We start from the raw sequence: 26,572 nt of genomic DNA, 5'->3' as shown, positions 1-26,572 counted from the left end.
TAAAACTCTAATCGAATCACTCACTAAAAAGGTAGAGGCCATTTACGTTCAACAAAAGCATATCCCGTCATGAATGTAAATTCAAATCCATGTAGTTTACGTTGGAGTCCTCAAAGATCCCGACTCATCGCCCATATAGGCTATGAACAGGCTTGTTCCATTAATAGTGAACCTAACGCCCCTTGGAGACAAAATCCCAACTTCGGTTGGAGAAATAACCAACACGTCACACCTCCAGGGTACAATAATCAATATGTTAGGCCAACACACAGTTTTATCCAAGCTCCACCACGACAAGGACAGGGTCAGGGTAATTTTAATAATTACAACAACCAAGTGCAACCTCGACAAGGTCAAGTACAAGGTTAAGGAAGTTATAATAATTATAATGCTAATAGAGGTATCGTTCCGATAAATAATAACTATCAAAATCCGCCCATAAATAATTCATGCGAGATAGTTCCAGTCACATCACCCGTGACTACTACACCCACACAACCAGATCGCCTTGACACCTTCATACAAGTGAGCCAAAAACTTTTCCAAACCATGGCTCAATCTAACCAACAGCTTCTAAAATCCGTTAATAATTTAAGCCAACAGTTGGCCCAAGATAAAGCCCAACCCAAAGGTGTGTTTCCAGGTCATGCAATACCTAATCCTAAAACAACAAACACAGCCTTTGAGGTAACCGATAATACTAGTAATGAATATGAAAATGTAGGTGAGCTAAATGTCATCACCACTCTCCGTTCTGGCAGAGCGGTTGATAACAAAGTAACTATGCCTATAGTTACCCACCAGTAGCCCCTACACTTGCTATTTTACTAGATACCGAAATAGAAACTGAAGAGCCTACCACTGTAAAGGTACCAGTTACAACATAACCTAAGAAACAGAAAGCCAAGGTTAAACATCCAGGTGATACCATTGCTAAATATAGAAAGAAACCACCGTTTCCACAAAAATTAGCCATGTTAACTAGGAATACAAATTATGAGGAGATTACGGACGTTTTCAAGAATCTAACTGTAAACCTTCCCTTCCTCGAAGCTATTAAAAAACTACCACACCATGCTAAGTTTCTTAAGGAGTTGTGTACTACTAGGCGTAAGACAAATATACCAAAAGACGCCTTTTTAACAGAACAATTCCCAACTCTATCTGAACATAACGAAATTGTTAAGTACAAGGACCCTAGTCGTCCTACTGTACAATGTACCTTAGGAGATTCCTATACGATGACCGCGTTATTAGACCTGGGGGCTATTGTTAACTTACTGCCGTTTTATTTGTATAAACAAATAGGTCTAGACGAGATGCAACCCACTAAAATGACGTTGCAATTAGCTGATCGGTCTATTAAGTATCCTAAGGGTGTGGTTGAAAATGTGATGGTAAAAATTCAGGATTTCTACTATCCGGTTGATTTTGTCATCCTCGATCTGAGAAGTCTCTAACGACTGGTCCGATCATCTTAGAGGCGTCCTTTCTCCGGCATTTGCCAATCGCTAATTAATTACCGTGATGGTTGGTTCGATGTCCATGTCTTTTGGCCATCTTGTTGTTGAAGTAAATGTTTTAAAACAAAGAAACATTTACCCGATTCGTCTATGGATGGAGAGGTTAGCATGATCGAGAGCTTCGCTCGAGATTATTTCAACAACACATTCCCCGATAATCATATGCCCAAATTTCTTTCCTTTGGAAGTTCAGACTCCAATATTTTCATCCCTACACTAGTCGATACACATATTATGGATGAGGACGAGATAGATGACTTTCTCAAAGATATAGAGGAAGACCATAGTAAGGTGGATATGACCAAGCTAGATGAGGAATTCGATGAGTTTCTTAGAGTAGGTGATGAGTCACCCTATCAAGAACTACTTTGTACAACATCCGTCTCGATTCCCCTCCTTCCACCCTTTCAAAGGAATCTCGAGTTTGCACTCGATCCTTTTGTTTCTCCTGTGCTTCATAATTTTTTAAATCCACCTAGTAAACAAATACTTCAGAAGAACAAACCATTTGACACCTTCATTTTCAGACTTGAGACAGTCCCTACCTACACCATGAATGAGTTTTGTGCTAAACCCACATCCTCATTGTTTACATGCTTTCCTTCTACAATCTATCCATATCCACCATATCTTCCACAACCATTCACTTTTCCACACTTATTCACTAGGACACCCTCTCGTTCAAAAATGAAAAAGAAGGTGCATGCTAGGTTACATTATAGGGTTATCCGACTTCGCTTTCAGTTCACTAGGTTGCGTCATAGGAAATCTTGGTGCTTGATTGTGTTTGGATATGTTTTCTGTGATATTTATTTATGGAATGATCCACAACTATTTCGGTTGTTGATATATGATAAACTGCATGTTCATACATATGTTTAGATAAAATCTCGAGTATCTGACTATAAACGACTCAACTTTTGTGTTTGGTGTATTTTCTTTCATTTCCATATATTGGTGAGTGCACCATTAAGGTAACCGGGCCCTCCCTATGGAGTGTGTGGCTGTAAGTACCGGATCCTAAGTCCACGTTTAACATAATTCACGTTTTCCACTCTTGCATGTTTTCTCAGATTTTTGAGTCATGTTTCTCTATGGGGTGAATTATGTCTTTCTTGCTCATTGTTTTTCCTTATAAAGTATATATATATATATATATATATATATATATATATATATATATATATATATATATAAAGAATAAACATAGTAATCTAGAAAGTCGGGGAATCGACTTTAAAAGACCCATTTAAAAAACAAATTTTCTAAACTCTGTTGTAAAAAAATTTGTTTGGGGGTGGGGTGTTCGTGTTTCCGTCCTAGAATGTTTTATGTCCCATTAGAGTTGCTTAGGTCGTTTAATTGTATTTCGATTCGGGTTGACATATTCTATGAATTTATAGTTCATTCGTTCGCATAACTTATGTTATGCACGCACTTCGAGGCATTTTCCACTATCTTATATGTCATCCACGGTCGGAATAGAGTGTTTTATGGATCATTGGATTGAAAATTCTCTCCTGATCATTTCCATATCTCATTCGCAAAAATCGGACCGGTAACGAAGCGGCAATATTAGTTTGAAGTGGCGCGAAAAATCGGGAACTTAGAAAATTTTGAATTGGGCTTGGGCCCAACTCGCGTGCACCTGCAGCGCACCCGCGCCCTTGCTCCACACCAACAGTCTTCCTTCATCTTCTCAAATCGCCATTATCAAACAATAACCAAAAATTCAAAACCTAAAACCAAAAATTAAAAAAGAAACCTAATTAAACCCACGCCCACATTCAAATCAAGTTAAAATCTTCTCTAAAACCAAACCACCACCAAATCCACCAACTTACATCACCAAAAACCACCGGAAATTACAAAAATTCAAGCTGTCACACCACCACCACGCCACCACCACTGTTTGTTTCATTCGGTTGACTTACATTCCAACCCCACAACCCATTTAAACCCCCACTACATTCCAAACACTCCAATGGCTCAACAACATCGAATTTTGCCGGAGCAAGCATTTACTGCCAACCATTTCGCACCGTTTTACGGTGACGAAATGATTAGTAGAGACTGGAATAGCTTGTGGTACTCGACCGAAGCCTTTTACCATGAAGACTTAGTCCGACGGTTCTATAACACGAGGGAGTTGGAGGGTAGTAAATTTTTTGTTATGGTGGCGAAGAGGAGGAAGGAAGTAACTACTGGGTTGTTGGCTGAGATTCTAGGCATTCCGCCTAGAATCCATCTGGATGTCACGTTACAGGAGTCCCAATATAATGGGGTAGAGCCGTTGATGAAGCGTGGAAGCATCGGGGGGAACTACTGATCGCGAGCTTCGCATTGTGTTCGCCAGACATCCCTCAGAACCAACCAGCTGGCTGCAGCTTAGTGGATTGGTCAAAACATCCTAGAAAAGGAGAAGGTCAGCGACATCGGTCTGAACTGCTTCCACATTTTATGGATACTCCAGGAGCAGAAGTACGAGTTCTGTATCTTGGAGTTTATGCTTAACATGATTAGGGGAGTAGGGATGTCTATTGCACCTCTCCCTGTGTTGATAACCAAGATCATGCTGAAGTTGAGAGCAACTCCGGCGTCTGATAGGATTTACCTCACCCTGCATCGAAATCCTCGTATCTATAAGGATTGTGTCCAACAAGTTTGGAGGTTGCCTGAGGATAGGGAAGAGGATGAGGAGGATGGTGGAAATGAGAATGCCTCGGAGGATGAGGATGACTTGACTTGTTTTGATGCTGATGCCTTGGAGAGGTGTTGGTAAGATGCAGAACGCATGGCCGTAATTCATCGTGGCATGCGTTCACTCAACACTATCTGCAAAGACCTCCGGACTCGACAGGCTACTATCCATCATAACTTCGAGATCCGTACCCAGCGAGAGGATGAGCGGTGGGAACAGATAAGGACTGAGCTAGAAGCTCAGTGCCAGTTCCGGGCCGACATGCTTGCACGCTTCCCACCTCATGGGGATTCTCCTTCTGAGGACACACCATCGAGGCACGGCGCCGTCGCCGAAAAGATTTAATGGTGCCGGGTCCATCGGGAGCTCAGGAGCCATCTCCTGAGCGTGTGCCCTCCGCTACCAGTACCGAAGTGGTTATGGATAGTATAGTTTGATGTTTTTTATTTGTAGTTTTATTATTGTTAGTTATGTTAATGTAAGTTTTAATTCCGTAATTTGGATTTTGTACTAAAAGGGCATTTAATGCCAATTTTAATATAATGTCGTTATTGTTATTGTGTGTGGTTGTTTAATATTGACCCCACCTTCCCAAATTATTTAGGGGTGGTGTTATCTATTCCAACATAATTTTTATATGACTCTCGTTTTAGAAGTTATTTCGGAGTCAGGGTGAGAATATGGCCGATTAGGCATATCTATGAATAAATATCAAGGTAGGATGAAACCTCAATAAAATAGGTATATTCTATCCTAAATTCAACCTAAAATATACTAGTGTTGTTTTAGAATCAAGAATATGAGTTGTTTCCGTTTTTGGGTTTGGAAATTTTAGTATTTCCGGAAACTACCGTAAAAACTTTTTGGCAACTTCCCGATCCGTTTTAGCAACTTAAAACCTATATAAACTTCATTCATTCTACACTCACAACCCATACTACACCTAACTTTCATCACTCACCTTTCAATCCCATGTTTCCCACGTTTCGCCTCATTTTTCGCTCTTTCAACACCTTTGAGGCACTCGGGCCTCTGAGGAGGACTCGCGACCCTACACATTTGTCAGAATTTTGTACAGAGCGCACTTGCGCCCAAGGTTAGCGCGACTCGCGCTCAAACACTGGAATTCCAAAATCATCGAGGCCTTTTCTCGCTTCAAGTGGAAGCGCGACTCGGCACCGACTTCCGTGGACAAGAAAAATTCCAGTTTTCTACGGGTAGTTTCCGGGTCATTCCCAGCTATTCCAGAGCGTAATTTTGAGATGACATCTCCTACATTGATACCGGAACAGTCTTTCGAAGATTTGTTCCAAAGCACTACTTATGGTGCTTGGTTTTGAGGCGATCACATACGTAGGGTGGGAACCGCTTTTATGGTAAGACGATGCACTTTATTCTCCAACACTAGCATCTTATTTTTACGATAACTGCATTTTCTTTGAGAGACCAGATGGAGAACAAGTGTTCTCCATCAACATTGATGATGAACCAATGGAAATTACCAGGTTCTTGCTAGCATTTGTTCTTGGACTTGCTATGCTTGCAGAAATACAAGACCCATGGTGCTATTGGGTAGATAATATGTATGTCTACACTTATGAGTTTTTGCATGAGTCCTATGGGGCAGACATTTTCCGTATCGAGGACCAAGGGGAATATAACGTCACCTTTGGTAGCCTGTCCATGAACATAGGAACTGTTATGTTTTGGATCATGCTAAACATTTTAGGGGAATGACGTTTTTCTTCTGTGAATGATGCCACTTGCAGCGTCTTCCTTGCTTTAGCCACGGGACGTATGTGCCATGACCTTCCCAGAACCTTGATGTCTAGTTTAGCTTGAGCCCATATCATGAGGCATAAGTACCTTCTTATGCCTATTCTAATTTCCCGTATTATGCTATGTTTCTTTCCTGTTTTTTGTACACGTTTCACGGATTGGATTACGATGATTAATCGCATGCGACCCACCAATAGTATTATTTGATCTTTCCGTGTAATGACTTGGCAAGGGTGGAGGATACAACTCATCGGGTTGCACCCTACACCCCCGGCCCGGACCAAGTGGCTTTAATAGGTTAGCAATAATAGATGATAAATGGCGGGAAGCCTGGCAAATTATCATGGCATGCCAGGACGCGAAGGAACCTCACTTCTTTATAGAAGAAGATGATGAGGAGGATGATGAATAAAGCGGGAGATAAGGTAAGTTTTAATTCTAGTTAGTGTCTGCTTATGTCACAAGCAATTTAATTCTTGTTAACCCCATAATGGGTGGAACTCTTATAGAGTTGCGCCAGTTTTTTTATTTCCTATATTAGTACATTCTAACCTTGTTTTACAGATGTTCCTGAATTTCACGCGCTTCAATGGTATTTTTCCTACCCTCTTTATTTAAATACTTTGAGGACAAAGCATGCTTCTTGTTTGGGGGCATAGAAACACGCGTGTAATTAAGGCATCTGCTAGGATATAAATATGTATAATATGCATTTGTTTTCTAGTTAAAATTTCAAAAATTCAAAAATATAAATAAATAAGTTCATGTTATACACTTAGGAATAGTGGTATTGTTTTCCTTCTCTATGCTCTTAATAATCTAGAAGCCTCACGTAGTTTTTGCATCAGAATAATTTTTAGAAACTTAGGTTAATATGTAGGTAATAATCTTTGCATCTATCTATAAATATATTACATGAGTATCTATGATTGTTAGTAGTAAGTTTCTGAAATCTAGGCTAGAGTACTTATTCTACAAATCCTGTGAGAATATAGCCTAAAGCCTTATCCGAGCTAAAACATTTGAGAAATGACACAAAGGGAGAAGTAAAATCCGGATAGAGAAATCACACGTCCACTTGCTTGATCACTATGCCATATCCTAAGCGAGAATTTAGGCCCTCTTTGGATCGATATAGCTAGAAATTCAATCCTATGAATTATTTTCCGCTAGTCGCCCCTCTGAGCCTTTCTTTAGCCTTTCATAAACCACAAATCCTTTACCCTGTTACAAAAGAAAACAAAATAAAAAAAATTTAACCTACCCAATTTAGATAAGTCTGAGAATAGAATGAGGAAGAAAGAAGAAGAGAAAAACCTGCGTAAACAAAAGTTAGTTAATTGCTTCAGAAAATAAAGAAAAGAAGTTTCCATCCAAAGAAAAGAAAAATAAAAATAGAAATAAAATAAAAACTCTAAAAAAAAATAGAATAAAAGGAGTCAAAAGCCAAAGAAAAAGAAAAAAATATATATGGCTAAGGATGGAAACAAAGTGTAGAAGCAAAAGTAAATAACAAGGTTTTCTCTAGTTACATAATATGAAGACTCTATTATCTCAGACTTGTCCTTTTTGAATATCCATTTCCTTCATTCTTAAACCATATCCTAATCCCCGCAACACCTAATAAAGACCTCTAGCTCAATTAGGAATAGGTTAGTGTGATAGTAAGTGGCAGATGTGTTTGATCGACCGGCTTCCTTGTTGTCATTGAGATTGTAAGGTAAAGTGTGCCCACCGCATTAACCGGAGTAAATAAACTTGAGTGGAAAAATCGAGTGTTGGATCTTGACTATTATTGTGAGAACCTACTTAAGGACGCTTATTCCGAAGTTTGAGTAAACTAACCTGCTAGACATTTCATAGTATTACTCATTGTATATATGTTTATTGTAGATGATTGATTATTATGCATATATTAGCTTAGGTTTCGACTTGATTACTCTATATGCATTGCTAGTGAGAGGTATAGTTAATTTAGAGCATGAATAAGGAAACAATAGTTTTATTTCTTAGTCGTTGTAGTATAGATGAAGTTTGTGAGTACCTTCACTGGAAAACTCTCACGAGGCTATAACTCGTCCACTAGGAAATTCCTAGTGGTTTAAGGCCTTGTTGCATATGGTCAATGCAATCGCACTCAGGGAAACGAGAGTAGATAGAACTCCATTTTTGGTCACTTATTATAATTTCTCATCTTTGCTTGAGGACAAGCAAAATGCTATTTGGGGGTGGTTTGATAAGAGCCCAAAACTGTAGTTTTAACCCTGTAACAGTTATACTTTTAGACCAATTATGTGAGTAATAATTAAGAGTTAATACTGATTACGTATTTTTATGTATTTCGGGCTTCAAAGTCCATTATGTGCAGAAATGTGCCACTTTAGCGAGATAAAGGAGAAAAGGACGGTTGCTAAGGAATCCTGTGATTAAAGGTCAAGATTCAAGAAGACAAAGCGTTTCTAAAGCCCGGTCAAAAGCTGAAAAGTCGACGTGGGCAGGAACATCACGCAAAGTCAGCAGAACTTCCGAAGGCCGTATCTTTGGACTCAGACCTCGGAATTGGGCCTACCTTATATCAAAACGACCGGCTCGGAAAGAGCTTTCCAATGGTTTAAGCCTTGAACCAATCAGAGGAGCAGAAGTGGACAAAACGTCTGTTGAAGCCAACTACAGCTGAAGAGGCCTTTTTGAACTGAAAGAATTGGGTTTTGGGCCTGATTCTCTGGCCCAAAACATAGCTCCAAGCCCATGCACGATTTTTGGATCTGAAAGTATAAAAACAAAAGCTTATCTCTTTGTTAAAGGTAGATAGGGTAGATAGTTAATGGTAGCTAGTTAGACCTAAAACTATAGATAATTATAGATCTAGTTTTCATTGAATAAAATTAAGTTTCGTTTAATTTCGATTATTGTTTTAGATTAATCTTTAGAATCATTGTTCTTCATTAGTTTGATAAATAAAATAGCTAGTTTGTCAATTTCGATTCTTGTCATTTACAATTGTTTAGATCTAAATTCCCCTATTACATAGATAGTTAGACCTAGATTAGTTAGCCTCCATTAATTAGTTTTAGAACTTAGTTTTTCATATCTTGTTTTAGATCTAGTTCATGTTTAATTAATTACTTTAGAACAAAGTAGATTATTAATTTAGTATTTGAATCATTGTTTTATTATTCATTATATTAATAAATAGTGTTCTTGATAATCTAGGTTCATTTTCATTAATTGTTAGTTTCAATTCTTAGATTTAATTACTTGTCATTATTAGTTTAATTAAATTATTGCATGACTAGTTTCCATTTGAGTTTAAATAAGCAAAGTTCAAATCTTTATATCATGTCTTGTTTGAATTACATTGGGAATGATAGCGTGATGATTCTCGGCTAAACCTCCATTAGAGGGGGTTGAGAAGCCTTGATGAAAGCTTGATTCCGATTAACGTAGAGTCGTCGTAATTTCTTTTCCACTCTAGAAATGATTAGTTCATCATGAGAATGGGTGTAATCGTTCACATGCTAGTTATGAATTGGTAGAAATGCCATGTGTAATTAGGGATTAGGAGTAACCATATTGTTCTGCGAAGCAGTTTAATTCGGATTACAACGATTTGTCGTTAGTAGGATTAAGTCGAGTTAAGGTGGAATCAATCCCCCTCTAACTCCTTATCATAGAATCGACGTAGCATTCCCATAGTTGTTCTAATAGTCGACTAGTTGCATCTTGTGGGTAGTGCATCGTAGTCTAGTTGCCATTTCGTAAATCTCTCATTAGACTTAGAGAAGAGTAATTAGACTAGAAAACACAGCATGCGGAAGGACTAGGAGTGGAACAAACTTCCTACTCCACTATATCTGTTCAATAGATCGAGAGTAGAACAATCTTTGATAAATATAGACTCGTATTAAGTTTTAGTTTACTTACATTTTGAGTTTCTTCATTCATTTTGTAGGCACTACACCAGAATGGTCAATTCCTAACAGACCATTTTTTTCATTTCTAACGGATATAACTGTTACCAATTTACTTACGGATATATCCGTTACTCCTTAAGTTTTTTGTTAGTATATATCCCAATTTATTTTTTTGACCCAACTTTTAATATATTTTACCGATAAAAAAAGAAAAAAATCGAGAAAAAAAGAAAATAAAACAAAAGCCTAAAAGCCAAAAATCAATAGAAAGTATAAGTCTAACTATCTCGCCTTTTCACTCTCCCTTCCCATTACCCATTTCAACTCCACCAAACTCAGAAACAATCTCCATTACCCATTTCAACTCCACAGCAGTTCAACAACTACTCTGGGTTTTCAGGTACGTTTTTTTTTTTTTACTTTACTTATATGAACATTGGGTGGTGAATATTGGGCTTGTTCTTTTTTTGGTATTTGGAAGATTAACATCTGGCCGATTTCGATATATGTCCCTGCGGATTTCACTAATCGATTCAATTGTTGTTGGATTCGATTTCGATCTTTCCAGTGGAGACTTGTTCTCCGTGTTTCTTGAGGTGAGTTTTATTTTATTGCTTTTTAATAAAGATTTCATTTTTATTGTTTTTATTTGATTTTTATTGTAATTAGTTATTATTTAGCTTTGATTCTTGAATACAATCGATTAATTGCCTCCCCAGATTGTTACAATAGTGAAAAATAATTAAGAAACACACAAGCTATTGAATTTTATCTGCAATGCCCAATATATTTTTTATTTTCGATTTGTTATTGGTGCATTTTGGATTGAAGGGAAACAATAATGTTAACGTGAGAGACATTAAACTTTTTTTTGTTATCTCACCATCTGTTGGCTAAAAATTATTTTTGTAGATTGTTGTTTTGGGTGCATTTTCCACTTGATTATATTTCTTTTTCTAATGATAATAATAGTAACAATAGTAGGGGAAAAGGACTCAAACATCAAAAGAAGAAGCTCCAGTTTTTTTTTTTTTTTAAGAAAGGCGATAGTTTTCTTCTTAAGTTTGGTCAATTCAATCGAAATTGTGATGGTGTTGAGCTTTTTTCATATGGGGTGCACATTATGTGGAATTGTGGCCCATAAATGTGAAGACGCGTGATTTTGAATTTGATTGGGGTGAGTCCACTATTGTATTTGAAGGATTTTTGGTTCTTTGATTTCCAAACTTTTTGAGTTGCTAATAAAAGTAAGTGAATATTTTTGAGTTGTATCACAAGGCCAAAATAAAACGAAGAACCAAACGCAAATCATCGAAAAGAGAAAGAAGTAAAGGTAATACAAAAATTAGATGATGACGTCTTTATTATTATACTTGTAAAGGGTGTATGGTGTATAATGTATAGTTCGAGGAGGATACATCATTTGAGGTTTTGAACTTTGGAAAAACCAGTACTTCAAATTAACTTGAACTCCTACCATTTTTGTATGTCTTCCTAATTTTACCAAATATGAAAATGGTTCAACTTCTAATTTGTATTTTACGGTTTCAGAGAAAACGCGTTCTTATAAAAAGAAAGTTGAAGACAATAGTATGTGTGCATTTGAGTTGACTCTTGTAGAAATGGAAACTTATTGCAAAGAGAGAAAGTACTCCTATTTCTAGTAATGTATCCCCTGAAAAGTTATTGCAAGAGAGGGAAAGTACTCTGCTTCAAGTAATGTATCTTCCGGTAGAGTTCAACCCACAATTGTCAAAGATACCATTAAGAAGGAATTGCTAGATGAAGAGAAACCACTAAAACTAGAACCCGTGATCAAGGAAGCTCGATGAGAGTGTTTTTTTGCTTCGAATTTGGCTTGCAAGGTAGCAATAAGGATTGCGTTCGGATAATGGTATTTGCTTCAAGATTCAGGTGTTTGTGAAAAGCGAAAAAGAAATGGGAAGGTTACCAAGCAAAACAAAGAGATGTTCTCGGCAGGATGTTTGAATCCTACAAACGGGAAGTTGGAGCCGAGGCGAAAAAGATTGGTACCTTACCAAATGGTAATGTGCCCGACACGTGTAGTTCTCGAAAGTACCCAATGGATTTAGATACTAAACCCCCGCACTTGTAAGTTCCGATAGTAGTGTGAAGGTGCCTTTGTGCACCGACCCCATTCTTCATGGTCCTTTTCCTAGGTACCATGATGATGTAAAATTAGTTAGTAAAGATGATGACGAAAACTCTTACGGGTGCACCCAACCTAGCACCGTGACTTTGAAGACTTTTAGGGCACCACCACGTATTGGTGACCGCAGGAGGATAAAAGTTGTTGGCATCCGTGATAATCGAAAAGTTGCCCCAAATTGAAAGATGGGGATCTTTTTAATAGTGGTAAGCTTCTTTTCGGTTTATTTATATCGTATCCCTACCGTTGAGTTGGTATTTTGTTAAATCTTAATTCAATGATCACATTTTAATTGGGGGTTCTCTTATTTTATAGATGGGGACATGAAGCCTGTTTTTCCGCAGAAGGAAAACTTGTTACACGCAGCCAAAGGTCTCAAAGGAGCTATCCTTTTAAGAAAAGGAGGCTATATGAGCAAAGCTCGGTGTCCACATCCTACGAGGGAGGGATGAGTAGTGAAGGAAATTCTAGTTCGTTCAAGAAGGTCAAGGATAATGAACTCTATTTTGGAGGAACGACAAATGGAGGTCTATATTTGACCATGTTATCACTTTGTTTAATCTGTTTTACGCCTTTTGTGCAATGTTTTTCAAGATCATTGTTTGTTTTGCAAAGAAGTGGGGCTTCATGTTGGTGGCTGCTCAAGACTCGCTTCCTCCCGGTCAAAGATTCTCATGGTAATAGAAATTGATTATGTGTCCTTGAATGATATTGGCTTCGACATTTAAGGAGTTCTTACATGCACTTATCTTCCTTATCTCGGTGAAGCTCGAAGATCAAGTCCTTCAAGATACCGTAACTCTTTATCGAGATTCCGGAAAGTGCAACCGTTGGTCATTTGAAGGTAATCTGAGCTTCCTATTTTAGTATTGTGGTTTGGACATTCTCGTAGCGGTCTTTGTCCCAAATAACTAGCTTTCTTGTCCAACTTGGTTGATTTTTTTATTTAAAACAGTATCCATCTCTGCTGTTTTTAATTGTGTCTTTGTTGGCATGTTATTTGTTTATAGAGGACGAGAATGGAAGCGTAAGCGCTTTACTTTGGGGAGGTCTCGTGTTGATGTACTTCTGGGGAAAGAAGATTAGGGACAACAACAAGACATTACCGCAAACCTGGAATCTCTCATAGCAATAATTTGGATGGATTGGGCTTTCACTCGAGCCAAATGTTGTAAATTCTCCACCACCTCTCGCCCTCAAGACCCTCCCTTTCGCTCCATTGTGAGGCACAACCACTAACTAGGAATGATCCGCTCAAAAAAATTTCAAATGATGACATTGTTCTTGTTAAGTACCGTAGACCTTTTGATGTGTCAATCTAATGCTTTCTTGAGCAGAACAATAGTTACTACGAAGTTCCTTTAGTATCGATTCGCTTTTGTTACTACTTGGCATTATTTATTGATAGGGACGAAAAACAGTTTGATGGGTTAGTCATTAGTAGGTTATATGCTTGTATAGGAGGTGAAATAGTATTACAAACATTAATGCTTTGAAAATGCAGAAACCGGCCCGTGTTTTAGGATTCGGTTTTCTCTCAAGATGGGTTGCAAAAAGTTTTCCAAATGAAAGGATTATATAATTTATTTACCGATCAACTTTTCAAACTGTCGGTTTATTGTAGCACTACTTTTATTAGGAGATCGGCCCCAAGATCTTGGGGCCACTCCACCCTTGCCTATTGGTTTTGACTTTTGAGTTGGAGGCTCCAAAGTTAATCCATTCTCCTCCTTTCTTCCTTCATAAATACTTGTTTTGTGCTTATTGGTAGATAATGATAAACTAAGAGCAAACCTCTTTAATTTACTGTAGGCAGATGGCCTACTTCACACTGCTTGTGGGACACTAAATTATGTTGCTCAAGAGGTATTTTTCTGGTTCTATGCTGTTTAATCATGAATTGGTTTTCACTATTGCATCTTATGACAGTTTGTATTTTTCCTGGGTGTTTTTCTTATATTAGGTTCTTAATGATTAAGGTTATGATGGAACAACAGCGGATATATGGTCCTGTGGAGTGATTCTTTTTGTTCTTATGGCTCGCTACTTGCCTTTTGACGAGTCAAATCTAATATCTCTGTACAGAAAGGTGACTACTTAAATATGATTTCCTTCCTAATTCAATATTAATATTTGATCAGAGAAGTGTTGCATGATCTAGTTCACTGAAACTACAGATCAACAAGGCTGATTTTACGTGTCCTTCATGGTTTTCGTCCAGCGCAAAGAACCTAATTAAGCGCATCCTTGACCCCAATCCTCTTACTGTAAGTTGTCTCCACTCTCAAGAAAGCTTCTTCCACGCTAGTGGTTTTATAGTTAAACTCCGACCCCAAGCCCAATCTTTGAGCTCGTTTTTTTGTAATGAAATCAAAGATCGTAGATTTGATGTGTTTGGCTTTTCTATAATGTTACACCTTTTTTATGTTCCCAGAGAATTACAATCCCCGACATACTAGAAAATGAATGGTTTAAGAAAGGGTATAGACCACCGGACTTTGAACAAGGAGAAGACGTAAGCCTCGATGATGTTGTTCTTTGTATTTAACGACTCAAAGGTATGATCACTAATTTCTGATGAATTGAGCCCTTATGCTTTGTTTTTATTTATTTCTCGTGCTCGGTGGTGTTATTGTAATTGTAAGAGTATGATTATGTTCACCCCACCCGGGTCAAAACAACCAAGATGACATATTGTTTTCCCTTTGTAATTTATCTCCTAAAAATTTCATTTTTCGGATCGACTAATGAATGCTCCTTTGTAATCGTTTGTTTACACCTTCCAACTATAGGGTCTCCACCGAGAAACACGTTTTACTTTTGCAAATGAAATAATGTCTAAAATAGAGGAAGCGCCAAAACCTCTTGGTTTTAATGTGCACAAGAATAATTACAAGGTAAAACGCTGCATCTTAATATGGTATATTGATAAGGACGCTCCACAAGTTATATGATTAAGCATTTTTAGCAAAATTATTTGATTAACTTGGCAATATGCCAACCATATTGCGAGATGAAGTTGAAAGGTGACTTGGAAGAAAGGGCCATCTTCTTCGCCGCCACGAGGTACAAAATGATTCCTTGAGCAATATGAACTCGTTTCTTATCGTGGGCTGTTGCTATAACATGGTATTTACTACCTTTTCTTTTCTAGGTTTCAGTTACAATTGATGGTTGTCAAGAAAAGATTCTGCCCTTTTCTGGTCGATCGGGATTGTATATCGAGGGTTCAGTTTCTCCACCGATTTCTGGTGTTGATATAAGAGTTGTAACCGCAGATAATAGTGGCGACTCCCTCTGCGAGAAAGGTGAATTAGTCTTTGGAAACGACACAACCGAACCGGATGGTTTCTTTATTGGTGGGCCTCTATATGATGATCTTCGATTCATTTAGATTGAGGCTTCAAAGGTTTGAAATCTAAATGATTTGATTTTCTTGATAATATATTATTGGGCTGCTTTGCAAATCTTTTTCCAAACCTTGCTTAACCTTTTGTATTGCATTGACAACCCATATGTTTGGATACCTCATATTTAAATTGGACACGTAGTATCTAAGCCGAGTCCTAGTAGTGTTGATGTAGTATGGGGACTTGGAAGTATGCATCTGTTCATCTCTTGCCTTGATTTTATCTATGATGTTGACATTTGACATGCTATTTTAGGATAGAAGATTTGTACACTTGTAGGTGACTAGGTGCGGGTGTCAGTGTAAATTAGCTAGTTTCAGTTTTTGCCTTTCACTTTCCATTTTATATTGTTTAAAGTGATAATTGATGCATTTTGTCTTTCAATGAGGTGATGTTAAATAGTTATTGTGGTGGGCCTCTAGATAAAGAACGTTGTTCTAATTTTGTGCTTAATTGTTTGCATTTCGGTTATCATTTAAAATCAATTGGATCAAGTTCCTTTTCTTGTCAGAAGCTTAGTCAAATTGCCATATGTATATACCCTAGAGAAGAATCTTTAGAGTTATTTCCTTCTATTCTCATCATCACTAAGTGGTGAAGATGGCTATAGATGAGAACTTGTGCTTTGGGTTCTCTATCTTTTGGTGCCCTCTTTCTTATATCTCAGATTCTTGGGGTCCAAAGATTTTCTATTGTTAAGATTGTGTTGTGTTAGACCTTGGTCATACATGGGCCCCCGATACACTGGTACATACCTATAGCATCAAAAAGAATCACCACTCTTGAAGCTTTTCAGATCTGTAGAATTCGGAAGAAGCGTCGATGGATAAGGAGAGGGTCCAAGAATCAATTTGCTTCTTCATAGTCTCGACTTAGTACATTCATGTCCACCACTGGAAGGCTTTGGGAGCTCCTTTCTGCCTTGACCCTCGGTGAAAATTTTGTACTCATCATATCATTGTATATAAGTATGAGAAGTCAGTCACAAAGTTTCGCTTCTACTCATCGACATTATTTGACCAAATTTGTATTGGATATTATTTGACCTGTTTTTTTTTTTTTTTTTAGTAGCTCTGGTTTACTAACGGATATATCCGTTACAAATAATAGTTAGTAAACAAGTGACCACATCCATTACTAACGGTTATATCCGTGAGAAACAAATTATTTTCCGCTTAGAAACTGAAGCGCCAAACTTGACTAACACTTATATCCGTTACAAAATGACAAATTTAATCGGGTCACGAGTTGTTGGCTATCCGTTACAAATAATTTTAGTAACGGATATAACCGTTACTAATATTATTAATCAAGAACGGTTATATCCGTTACTAAAGTTGGCCTAAGTGAGAGTGGCGTTGAGAAACTAACGGATATAACCGTTAGTAAAAATATTAGTAACGGATATAACCGTTAGTAAATGTCTTTTCTGGTGTAGTGAGGTAAACTTTATATTTTTATGTTTATCATTAGGTAGTTAACTTTTTCCTCTACGAGTTGCTTTGAGACTGTAAACTTTTGGTTCTAGATTGACGTGGATAGTAATTTGCTTGAGTAAGCATTATTCCATCGCTGAAGCCTGAGGATAAAAAACCAAAAAAACAAAACAAAACAAAAAACAAAAGAAATGGAACTTGAGACTGTAAAAGTCTAGATCTGCATTGTTAAGACGCTGGAGGATGTAAAAGTTGTATCTTTTAACTGATAGTCTCTTGATCCAACAAGCTGTTGTGTTAGACTTATGAACTCTTGTTTGCCTGTTTGCCTATTTGTTTGGGAGAGAACACTTTTATAGGAACTATGACATGAAACCACTTATGTTTGTGCGATGCGGTTTCTAGTTGAAACTTTAATGCTTGTTGAACTTCTTCATTCGGCTTTTCACCATGGTTGACTTCGGTGTTCTTCTCAGTAAATGTAAGTACCCTTCGTTCCACACTACAGTGCACGTGTCCACATACCAGGTCATCCTCCTATAGCTCGTCCTAAACCATCATAGCGTACCCCCGACCCAACACCTAGGTCGTCCACAGCATCAGTTACAGCCACTTATGGAATCAAATCTACTAGCACAATCTTGGAGCTCAATCAAGGAGACATTAACTTTGTAATAACATAATAGTGGTGAATCATCAAGATAGCACATAAGGTGGATCTACACTTCATAACGGTCCAAAGCAAATATGGAAGGTCAGCTCAAACATCTATAAATAGAGAGAGATGAACTACGTAAGGCTTGATTCAAGTTTATCCCAAGAAACTTGATACGTAGGTAACTCTTATCCCAATAAGAGTGCAGCCATTTCCTATCACACGAATCCTCAGGTCGTTGTCCAGTAAATACAACATCTACATTGGCGCCGTCTGTGGGTTCGTTTCCTTAAGAAAAGCACACTTCCCCTTTTCTCAAGCCCATCGTTGCCCAGTAAATACAACATCTACAGAAAAGGTGTGAGATTTGATAACGTCTTGGAGCACTTGCAGAAATTCTCTTGTGTTTTTGCCATTGTTGATAGTTGATACTTTGGTCTTATTTTGTTTAAAAATTTGAGATCTAAAAACTTTTGACAAGAAAAGGAGAGATTTTTTTTGGTTGTGGATCTCTATATTTTATGGATCTACCTCGTTTGGATTTGTAGCGTCTTCAATCATATGTATAAGATGGTGGAGCCTGAGATCGTGTACTTCTAGATCTGGGTTGTCATGGCACTTGTAGCTGTAGATCTGGTGGAGCCTGATTGATTGGAACTGCATAATTTACTAAGTTGTCTTTATCTTGTTGTTATATGTGTTCTTGTCTACTTGCTTCCTCGAGACTTTATAGTTGTTGCCATTAATGGAACTTGAAGAAAAAACGTAGAAAAGAGCTCGTTAATAAGAACCGCATACGGCGCTGATTATGTTTGGGAATTGATTCACCTAAACACACTAATGAAGTTGTAAGGTGTTGATTGTGGTAAAGGAGAGACTGAACTAGGTGGCTACCTACACATATCCAGAGTGTTTTCCAGAATCAAGTCTCCATGTGCGTAGTTCTTTGTTTAAAAGGAATGGAGTATTTATAGGAGAGAAATAAATACCCTTTTCTTAAATTACGTAAAGTCTTAATATGGAAGCATATCTTGACAATTATGTTTTCTAAATCTGAACCTGTTATATCTATTTTATAGTGCTATACTTGTGGGCAGCGCAAGCATGCCATAATTATAGGCGGCGCTGAGATACCATAATATTGGGTGGCGTTGACATGCCATAATTTTGGGCAGCGCAGGCATGCCATGATATTGGGAAGCACATGCATGCCATAATTATGAACAGCGCTGGGATGCCATAATATTGGGCGGCGCAGAGATGCCATAATTATGGGCGGCGTTGACATACCATAATTTTGGGCGGCACAGGCATGCCATGATATTGGGCAGTGCAGGCATGCCATAATTATGGGCGGTGCTAGAATGCCCTAATATTGGGCAGTGCAAGCATGCCATAATAGTGGGCAGCGTACATAGTAGCAGGCAGCGCTATAGTGGTACTCAACAAATTATATTTGTAGGGGTACGAATATAGTGGTACATACAATGTGTATCATTTTTATATTGATTTTATTAACCTTGACTAAATATAGAACCGAAATTGGTCATTTCCGGTATAAGTATTGAAGGGTTGAGAAGTCCACTCAATAATATCCCAGTTAAAATATAGGCAAAACACATTGGTTTTTAGAGAGACGTGTTAGTTCGCAGTGTGGATCAGTGTCTGGGGAGGCACGTGTCCGGTCAAGATCTTCTCAGGTTTTAGGTGGGCTTCGGACCTTTAAGTCTTTACATTGTTAATTGGGTTGAGCACCCAATCAATACTAATTAATTAATATACAATTTAATATGTATCAGTTTTCATATATATTGACTTTATTAGCTTTGACTAAATAAACTCAATCAATACTGATCAATATCCCAATTTAATGTGTATTGATTTTCATATTGATTTTATTAACCTTGACTAAATATGGAACCCAAATTGGCCATATAAGTATTGAAGGGTTGAGCAGTCCAATCAATAATATCCCAATTTAAATAATGTCAAAATGGCCGTTTCGAGTATAACTATTGAAGTACTAATTTAGGAGCCTAATTAATAGCAATCAAGATCCCAATTTAATAACACCAGTAGAGATGGAGTTGAACACCCTTGAATGGTCTTCTCAGTAACAACTATATTATTGACTTCACAAATTAAAGACTATTACATATAGGTTAATATACCTCAAACATCATCAATTTCTTTCAGCATAATAAATTTCTTAGGTTGAGTCCAATGGTTTTGGACTCTGCATCTTTATCCCATAAAAAAACAGTGTTTTACTGATACAAAGTTGAATATTGTGTCCAATGGTTGCAATAATATCACGCCAGTTCGTATGGCGTAGAATGAGATCCCCATAATCATACCCCACTTCATCTTTCATCTGGCCCCACAACCAAAAATAAAAAAATAGAAAAACTATATATTCCATTCTACGCCAGATCAACCAGTGCCAAATGAAGAACAATTCCATTCTACGCCAAACCAACTTGTGTCAAACGTACTCTGTACTCTCTAAATTGTTCTGGATATATGGAGAGTAATTTGAAGATAGAGAGTGAAAACCACCGGAAGTGACTCCCCTTTTATGGTGATAGGGAGCCATTGGACTCAGCGTTAGGTATCAAAAACGATTGAGGTGTCCACATTATGACAATTTAAAGCCCACTCCCATATTATGACCAACTGGGCATCAAAGGGTAAACATACACCCAAAAATAAAATAAAAAATGAAATACCCAACCTGTTTTAGCCCAAAACAAAAAAGGAATTCAAACACACAATTAATAAGGGAGTTATGATTAATTAGTCACTCCATCCACTAATAATTGCTCCCAAGGCCTCCTTAAACTGAAAACACTTCGATGAAGAAGCCATCCCAACAAAAGAAATGGGTGTTACTATACATTTTCCCAACAAAATAAAAAGGATGCGAGAAAGTCATATATCTAGTCAAGCATGAGCAAATCACTCTCAAACTTGATTGATTGGCAAGCACGAGCAAATAACTGCTTATTATTGTCAAGCACACACAAACTGTTACTCTCTCTCAATGCATTTGCTTATTTATCCACCCATATATATATATATAGCCCGACTCCTAAAATGACCTTAAATAAGTACCAAATCTAAAACAACCACAACTTCACCTACAAAATGATTCAAAACCTAATCTTTTGTGCATATGATCTACTAACCATAAAGAACATCTCTACAAAAATTCAACTCGTTTGACAATTTTTAACATTGACAAAAGATGATTACAAAAACTAGACATTTCTGGACCGTTAGATATTTTTTCAAAAGTGGACAATAATTTTTATCTAAGTTAGAGGATATCAAACGAGTTGAATTTTTGTAGAGGTGTTATTTATGGTTAGTAGATCATATTCATAAAATATTAGATTTTAAATTATTTTGTAGGTGAATTTGTGGTTGTCCTTAGTTAAGGTCCTTTTAGGAGTCGAGCTATATATATATATATATATATATATATATATATATATATATATATATATATATATATATATATATATATATATATATATATAGTTCGACTCTAAAAGGACCTTAAATAAGTACCAAATCTAAAACACCCACAACTTCACCTACAAAATGATTTAAACCCAATCTTTTGTGCATATGATCTGCTAACTATAAAGAACATCTCTACAAAAATTCAACTCGTTTGACAATTTTTAACACTGGCAAAAGATGAATGCAAAAACTAGACATTTCTGGAACTTTATATATATATATTCAAAAGTGGAAAACAATTTTATCTAAGTTAGAGGATATCAAACGAGTTAAATTTTTGTAGAGATGTTCTTTATGGTTAGCAGATCATATGCACAAAAGATTAGGGTTTAAATCATTTTGTAGGTGAAGTTGTGGGTGTTTTAGATTTGGTACTTATTTAAGGTCCTTTTAGGAGCCGGGCTATATACATACAATACCCTTTGAAAATATGAATTAAGCCTTGATTCCTTGTAGATATGATCTCCACACCATGGAGATCATCTCCACAAAAATTCAGCTCATTTGAAAACTCCTAACCATAAGAAAAATTGCTCTCAACCTATGAATTTTTATCAACGGTCTAGAAATATCGATTTTGTAACTTTTTTTTGGCAAACTTATAAATGTTCAAAGGACCCAATTTTTTGTGGAGATTATATCCATGGTGAGAGCATCTTATCTACAAAAAATCAGCCCTTAAAACATCTTGAAGGGTTTGGTGGAGGGTATTGTATAAAATGTTGTATAAAAAGTGTTGTAAATGGAACCTACCCTATATAGGTCTCTAATTTAACAATATGTGGTGTTTGGTCCAATAGTGGTCTGGTATCTAATTTAACAATATTCATCGTCAACAATCCTAAGTACACTAAAGGTGTTCCAATGGACAGTGAGGCTATAGCCAAGAGGAAGAGGCGACAATACCGCCACGTTAAATAACAAAAATCACCACCTAAACCGGCTGGCATGCCCTGAAAAGTTACAACTTCTTTTCTCGATGTAGAATAAGGATTCTGGTTCTAACCCAATTTTTTCCAAATCTTTTATTTTTGGGTCAATAAAATAACATTTTTACTATAATATGAGTGTGAGAGGTTCATAGTAATAACCATAATAAACTACATCAAAGTTGTATTATAGGTCCCAATCCATTACAACTTAATCAAAACTCTAAAAAGAGTCTCACCTCATTTCCAAGTACAGGCCAAACTTATGATTAACATCCCTACAATGAACGCCACAACCTTAAAGCGTGTAGTCATGACTTATGAAGCACATGCCATAAACTAGGATGGCTGAGTGTTTTTTCTAACTCCAAATGGCAGCAAAGTTAGGAACTTCCCCTGTGACAGTATTGAATGAGAGATCAAGTGTAGCATTTGAAAGTATTGAATGAGAGATCAAGAAACTTTCTTGATGCAATACCAGGGCCAGGGTGCGTCATGGGTTCCCAACGACTTTAGGATAGGTCTTGGACATAGCTCAGTTGGAGCCTGACTACTTGGATCTGTTGGGGGTAGCGAGGTTTCCTAAGACAAAGTTCTAGCATTTCACGCTATGCATATTGGCTTGGTCTTTGTGCCATCAATATATTGCTTGTCTGAACTCCTTATATAGGTGGAAAACTATATTTCCACTATAAACTGAAAGGGAACACTAGAAATTCTTCTCCAGAGACTAAGTATATAAACTAGTCTTGGTCACATCCGTGACACTGTAGCTCAAATGACTGAAAAATTCATTGCTTTGAGTTCAACAGACTCTAGACTGCCTAAAGTATTCAAATTGCACCAGCTGACTCTTGAAGGCTTTTTTTTTTTTTCTGGCATAATCCTTCTTCGGAGATGATTCTCATCAATCTTTTCTTTATGATATTTGTAGTCGGTGGGGAGCTTTAACTCACGTTAAACTATGTTAGCTAGAGTCTATACTTAGTTAGAACAAGGCTCATAATATTTCGTGTAAACTTACGAGTTCTTGTCGACAAAAAGGAAATAAGTAGCAAAGAGAAGATATATTATGTCAAACTGTACTTTAGAAAAATTCATTTTCTCGTAAACTTGTCAGTTGGATAGTAAAGTGAAAGAGGTCATTTGCTAGTGTAGCAAATATCATTATAAAGTAACAGCAGTGTAAATTTTATTTTTCTCTTGTTTGGCACCGACTAGTTTAGTTATATAAAAAGCATCATGTAACTAAGTTGGCATCGAAGAAGGTCAGATTGAAGGTGATAGTTCAAGTGAAATTTGAAAACTGAAGACATTATTTTGAGCAAAAAAAAAGTTTTTGTTGTTAGTTATCTCCTATGATCCATTTGCTTGTTAGAATCATGTCATTTCATTTCGCATATCTGGTAAAGTGTTTTGGATGTGTTAGGAGTGTCAATTTGAACTATCCATTTGCGCGATGGTATGGAACTTCATTTGAACTATGCTTTGATTGGTACCGCGGCTTTGTTGTGTTCTGTATGTGTTGTGTAAAGTGAGATATTAGTGTCAGAATCATATTGGTGCAGAGTGTTGAGCGTAAACCACAAAATGTAGGATTCCCAGAATTGACATTATGGATTAAGTAAATCATAAGATATTTGAATTGTATAAAGACATACGGAAATTGGTATTTTTTTAACCTTTTCACGTACGTCTCGACAAAGTATATCAGTTTGACATGAAAACTTATAGTATAACTAGAGCTGATTAGTAATTTGTACTGAGTATTCGAAAAGTGATTTCTTTGATAACCCTTTAGAGTAATGTCTATGTTCTTGAGTCTTGACTAATGAGTAATGACCTTGATCACATGCAGCTTTTACGAGTACTTGCATAAGGTCTGGATATAGGGGAACAAAACTGAAGCGGTAAAGGATTATAGGTGAGAAGCTCTTTCTTTGGTTATCAAACTTACTAAATGTATGTTATCAAGGTGGTTTTTTTGGGTGGTTTCCCCTATGCTTGACGAGGGACAGAGTCAAGTTCATTTTGTTGTAGAGAGAGTCTAGTTATTTTGTTGTAATACTTGATGTACATAAATGACGGTTCATACAGAAACAGTCTTGTATATATATACATTTTCACTGTCGTGTAAAAATTAGGTTATATGTACATATGGTTGTTCGATCTCACATGTCAGTAAAGAATCAGTTGTTCGATCAATGTATTCCTAATATTTACTCTTTGACATCTGCTAATAGTTTCTTGTAACTTGTAGTGGTTGTCCTTTCTTAATACTGTTAATATTGTTAACAAGTTACAAGACATATAACCATGGCGTTTTGAAAGAACAAAAATTTTTCTTTTGGAAGTCTATCTTTTCCTTCTACTTGCGTCCACCTATTATGCGGCTAGAAATTGTATTGTGGGTTGAATATTTTATAGGGTGTTATGTACATATGGTTGTTGGAAGGATGTCATTATTGATTTCCAGGTTATGACAGGTTTAAGTATACGAAATGTTGACTAAACAAATGAAACTCTGCCCAAAATTCGATAGAATTTGGATAGTGTAACGCCTCATTTTATTTCTTCATATATACTTGGAGTTATCATAGCAAGCTTATAAGTATATTAGTTTTACGACTGGGATGATCTCTTTTTTCTAGTGGTTTTCTTTGTACATTGTTTATTTAAATATGGTTTACTAATACTTGTTTTATTTTTCTTTGTAGCGATAGGTCCTCGATCAAAGAATGTAAAGAATGTAGCGAAAACTACATTCAAGGGTGTTAAGAAATTGTTTGGTGGCGGCTCCTCTAGTGGTGACGCAATTGGAAGAAAAAGACAAAGGGCAGACGGCTTAACGGCATCAGCGCGTAGAGGGGACCATTTGGAAAAAGAGGTTCCTGAGGTTGATTCGTCTAGTGAAGATAGTGTAGATAGTATAGATAGTGATACTAATGTAGGTTTAGATGTAAATATAGACAAAGGGAAGAGTATAGTAGAAGAGGAGAGTGAGGAGAGTGAGGAGGAGGGTGAGGAGAGGGATGAGCAGGATGATGATGTGGAAGAATATGTGGTAGAAGACGTACCACCAGTGGAAGAAGCACCTCCAGTATTGGATTTAGTAAGAAAATCCAATGATGATTTGGAGTTTCAAAGAGGTGTGTATGGGGGAGGCCCGTATGAGTCAGAGTTGTTGTATGACTATGCGGTGCATGTCGCTCACGATGTTTGGGAGAGAAGGGTAATATTTTGTTTTTCTTGTGTACTTTGATTTTCTTTTACAAAATATTTTGTTTCTGTTCATATATATCTAATGCGTGCTCGGTTGTTTCAGGAAGATCGCGGAGCGTTGAAGTGTGTTTCACACTTAGCGAAGTTATCCCAATGGGATTTCAAAAATGAATGTGAAAGGTCTCCGAGATTTGCCGTGCAGTTGAGAAGGACTGGGTTGTTTGATCTCGTGGAAGGTTATCATGAGCATATGGATCCACCATTGATCTTTGCATTTGTGGAGAGATGGCATCCGGAGACCAACACCTTCCATATGCCAGTTGGGGAGATGACTGTGATTTTGGACGATGTTGTCCAAATCTGTGGAGTCACAGTTAGAAGAAGAGCGGTGCAAGGGGACAGTGAGCTAAACTTACAATAATCGATAAATCTCCTACATCTTGGTCTGGGGCTCCCTATTGATTTGATTAGGGCGGAGATGGAATCTAGCAGGTTCACTTCAAAAGTAAGGCTAGAATTCATCCGAAAGCATTTTGCGAACAAGGTTCATGATATAGTGTGACGCTGCTGGGAAGGTGGTGGAGAAGGCCTCGAGTTTCCAGGATGTTCAACGGACTGTTAGAGCTTTTATCCTGATTTTCTTTGGATGTGCCATTTTTACTGACAAGTCTGGGACTATAGTGCCTATATGTTATCTGAGGCCGTTGTTGAAATTCATTGAGATAGAAGAGTATGCATGGGGTGCAGTAATTTTGGCGTTTTTGTATAGAGGTCTCGAGGCTGCCACATGTGCGAAGGTGAAAGGGGTTAAAGGCTATATGACTCTTCTACAGGTAAAACTTGAGTATTTTAGAGTTTATTTTTTTTAATGTTAATTTTATTACTCTATCAATATGTTAACTATTTGTGTATATCTAGGCGTGGATCTATGAGTATTTTCCGGTATTCATGACAGTCCCAAACTTCAAATATACCTCGTCTCAGCCGCGTGCTCATAGACACATCCCAGTCGCTCCACACTATTACGATACAACGTATGCATTGCAGTTTTATCTAGCGATAATTGATGATTTGAATGAGTTCAATGTAAGTATTAAATTCAATGTATGTAAGTATTTAAGTTTGTTTATATTTTTTTTTAGTAATTGATCATTGGAGTTGTTAATGATACATTTGATTTTGTTTCAGGTTGTTTGGCACCCTACAAAAATGTCAGAGATACAAACCCGATCAATGACATTGCATTTTTTGAGGGATTGCTATGTTTTTTCAACATTGTCGAGCTTTACTGCCGCAAGGGTGGGT

At 37.1% G+C, this 26,572-nt stretch overlaps 1 protein-coding gene and 1 long non-coding RNA gene across 2 annotated transcripts; both read left to right on the top strand.

The window, feature by feature from the left end:
* Positions 1 to 13,854: 13,854 nt before the first annotated feature.
* Positions 13,855 to 14,579, top strand: LOC147477296 (uncharacterized). The gene is made up of 4 exons (XR_015207208.1): positions 13,855 to 13,953; positions 14,051 to 14,176; positions 14,265 to 14,354; positions 14,522 to 14,579. It is a non-coding gene; the product is annotated as an uncharacterized LOC147477296 (long non-coding RNA).
* Positions 14,580 to 14,921: 342 nt separating this feature from the next.
* On the top strand, positions 14,922 to 25,784 carry LOC147477295 (uncharacterized). The gene is made up of 4 exons (XM_086585960.1): positions 14,922 to 14,984; positions 15,242 to 15,395; positions 24,763 to 25,277; positions 25,371 to 25,784. Exons 1-4 carry the CDS (start codon positions 14,922 to 14,924, stop codon positions 25,686 to 25,688), a joined length of 1,050 nt encoding a protein of 349 aa, XP_086442086.1. The 3' UTR covers positions 25,689 to 25,784.
* The last annotated feature ends 788 nt before the right edge of the window (positions 25,785 to 26,572 follow it).

Source organism: Coptis chinensis, chromosome 9 (assembly GCF_015680905.1).
Source record: "Coptis chinensis isolate HL-2020 chromosome 9, ASM1568090v1, whole genome shotgun sequence".
Taxonomy (NCBI): Eukaryota; Viridiplantae; Streptophyta; class Magnoliopsida; order Ranunculales; family Ranunculaceae; genus Coptis; species Coptis chinensis.
Note: the sequence above shows the minus strand (reverse complement) of the source record. Positions and strands in the feature narration are given on the sequence as shown.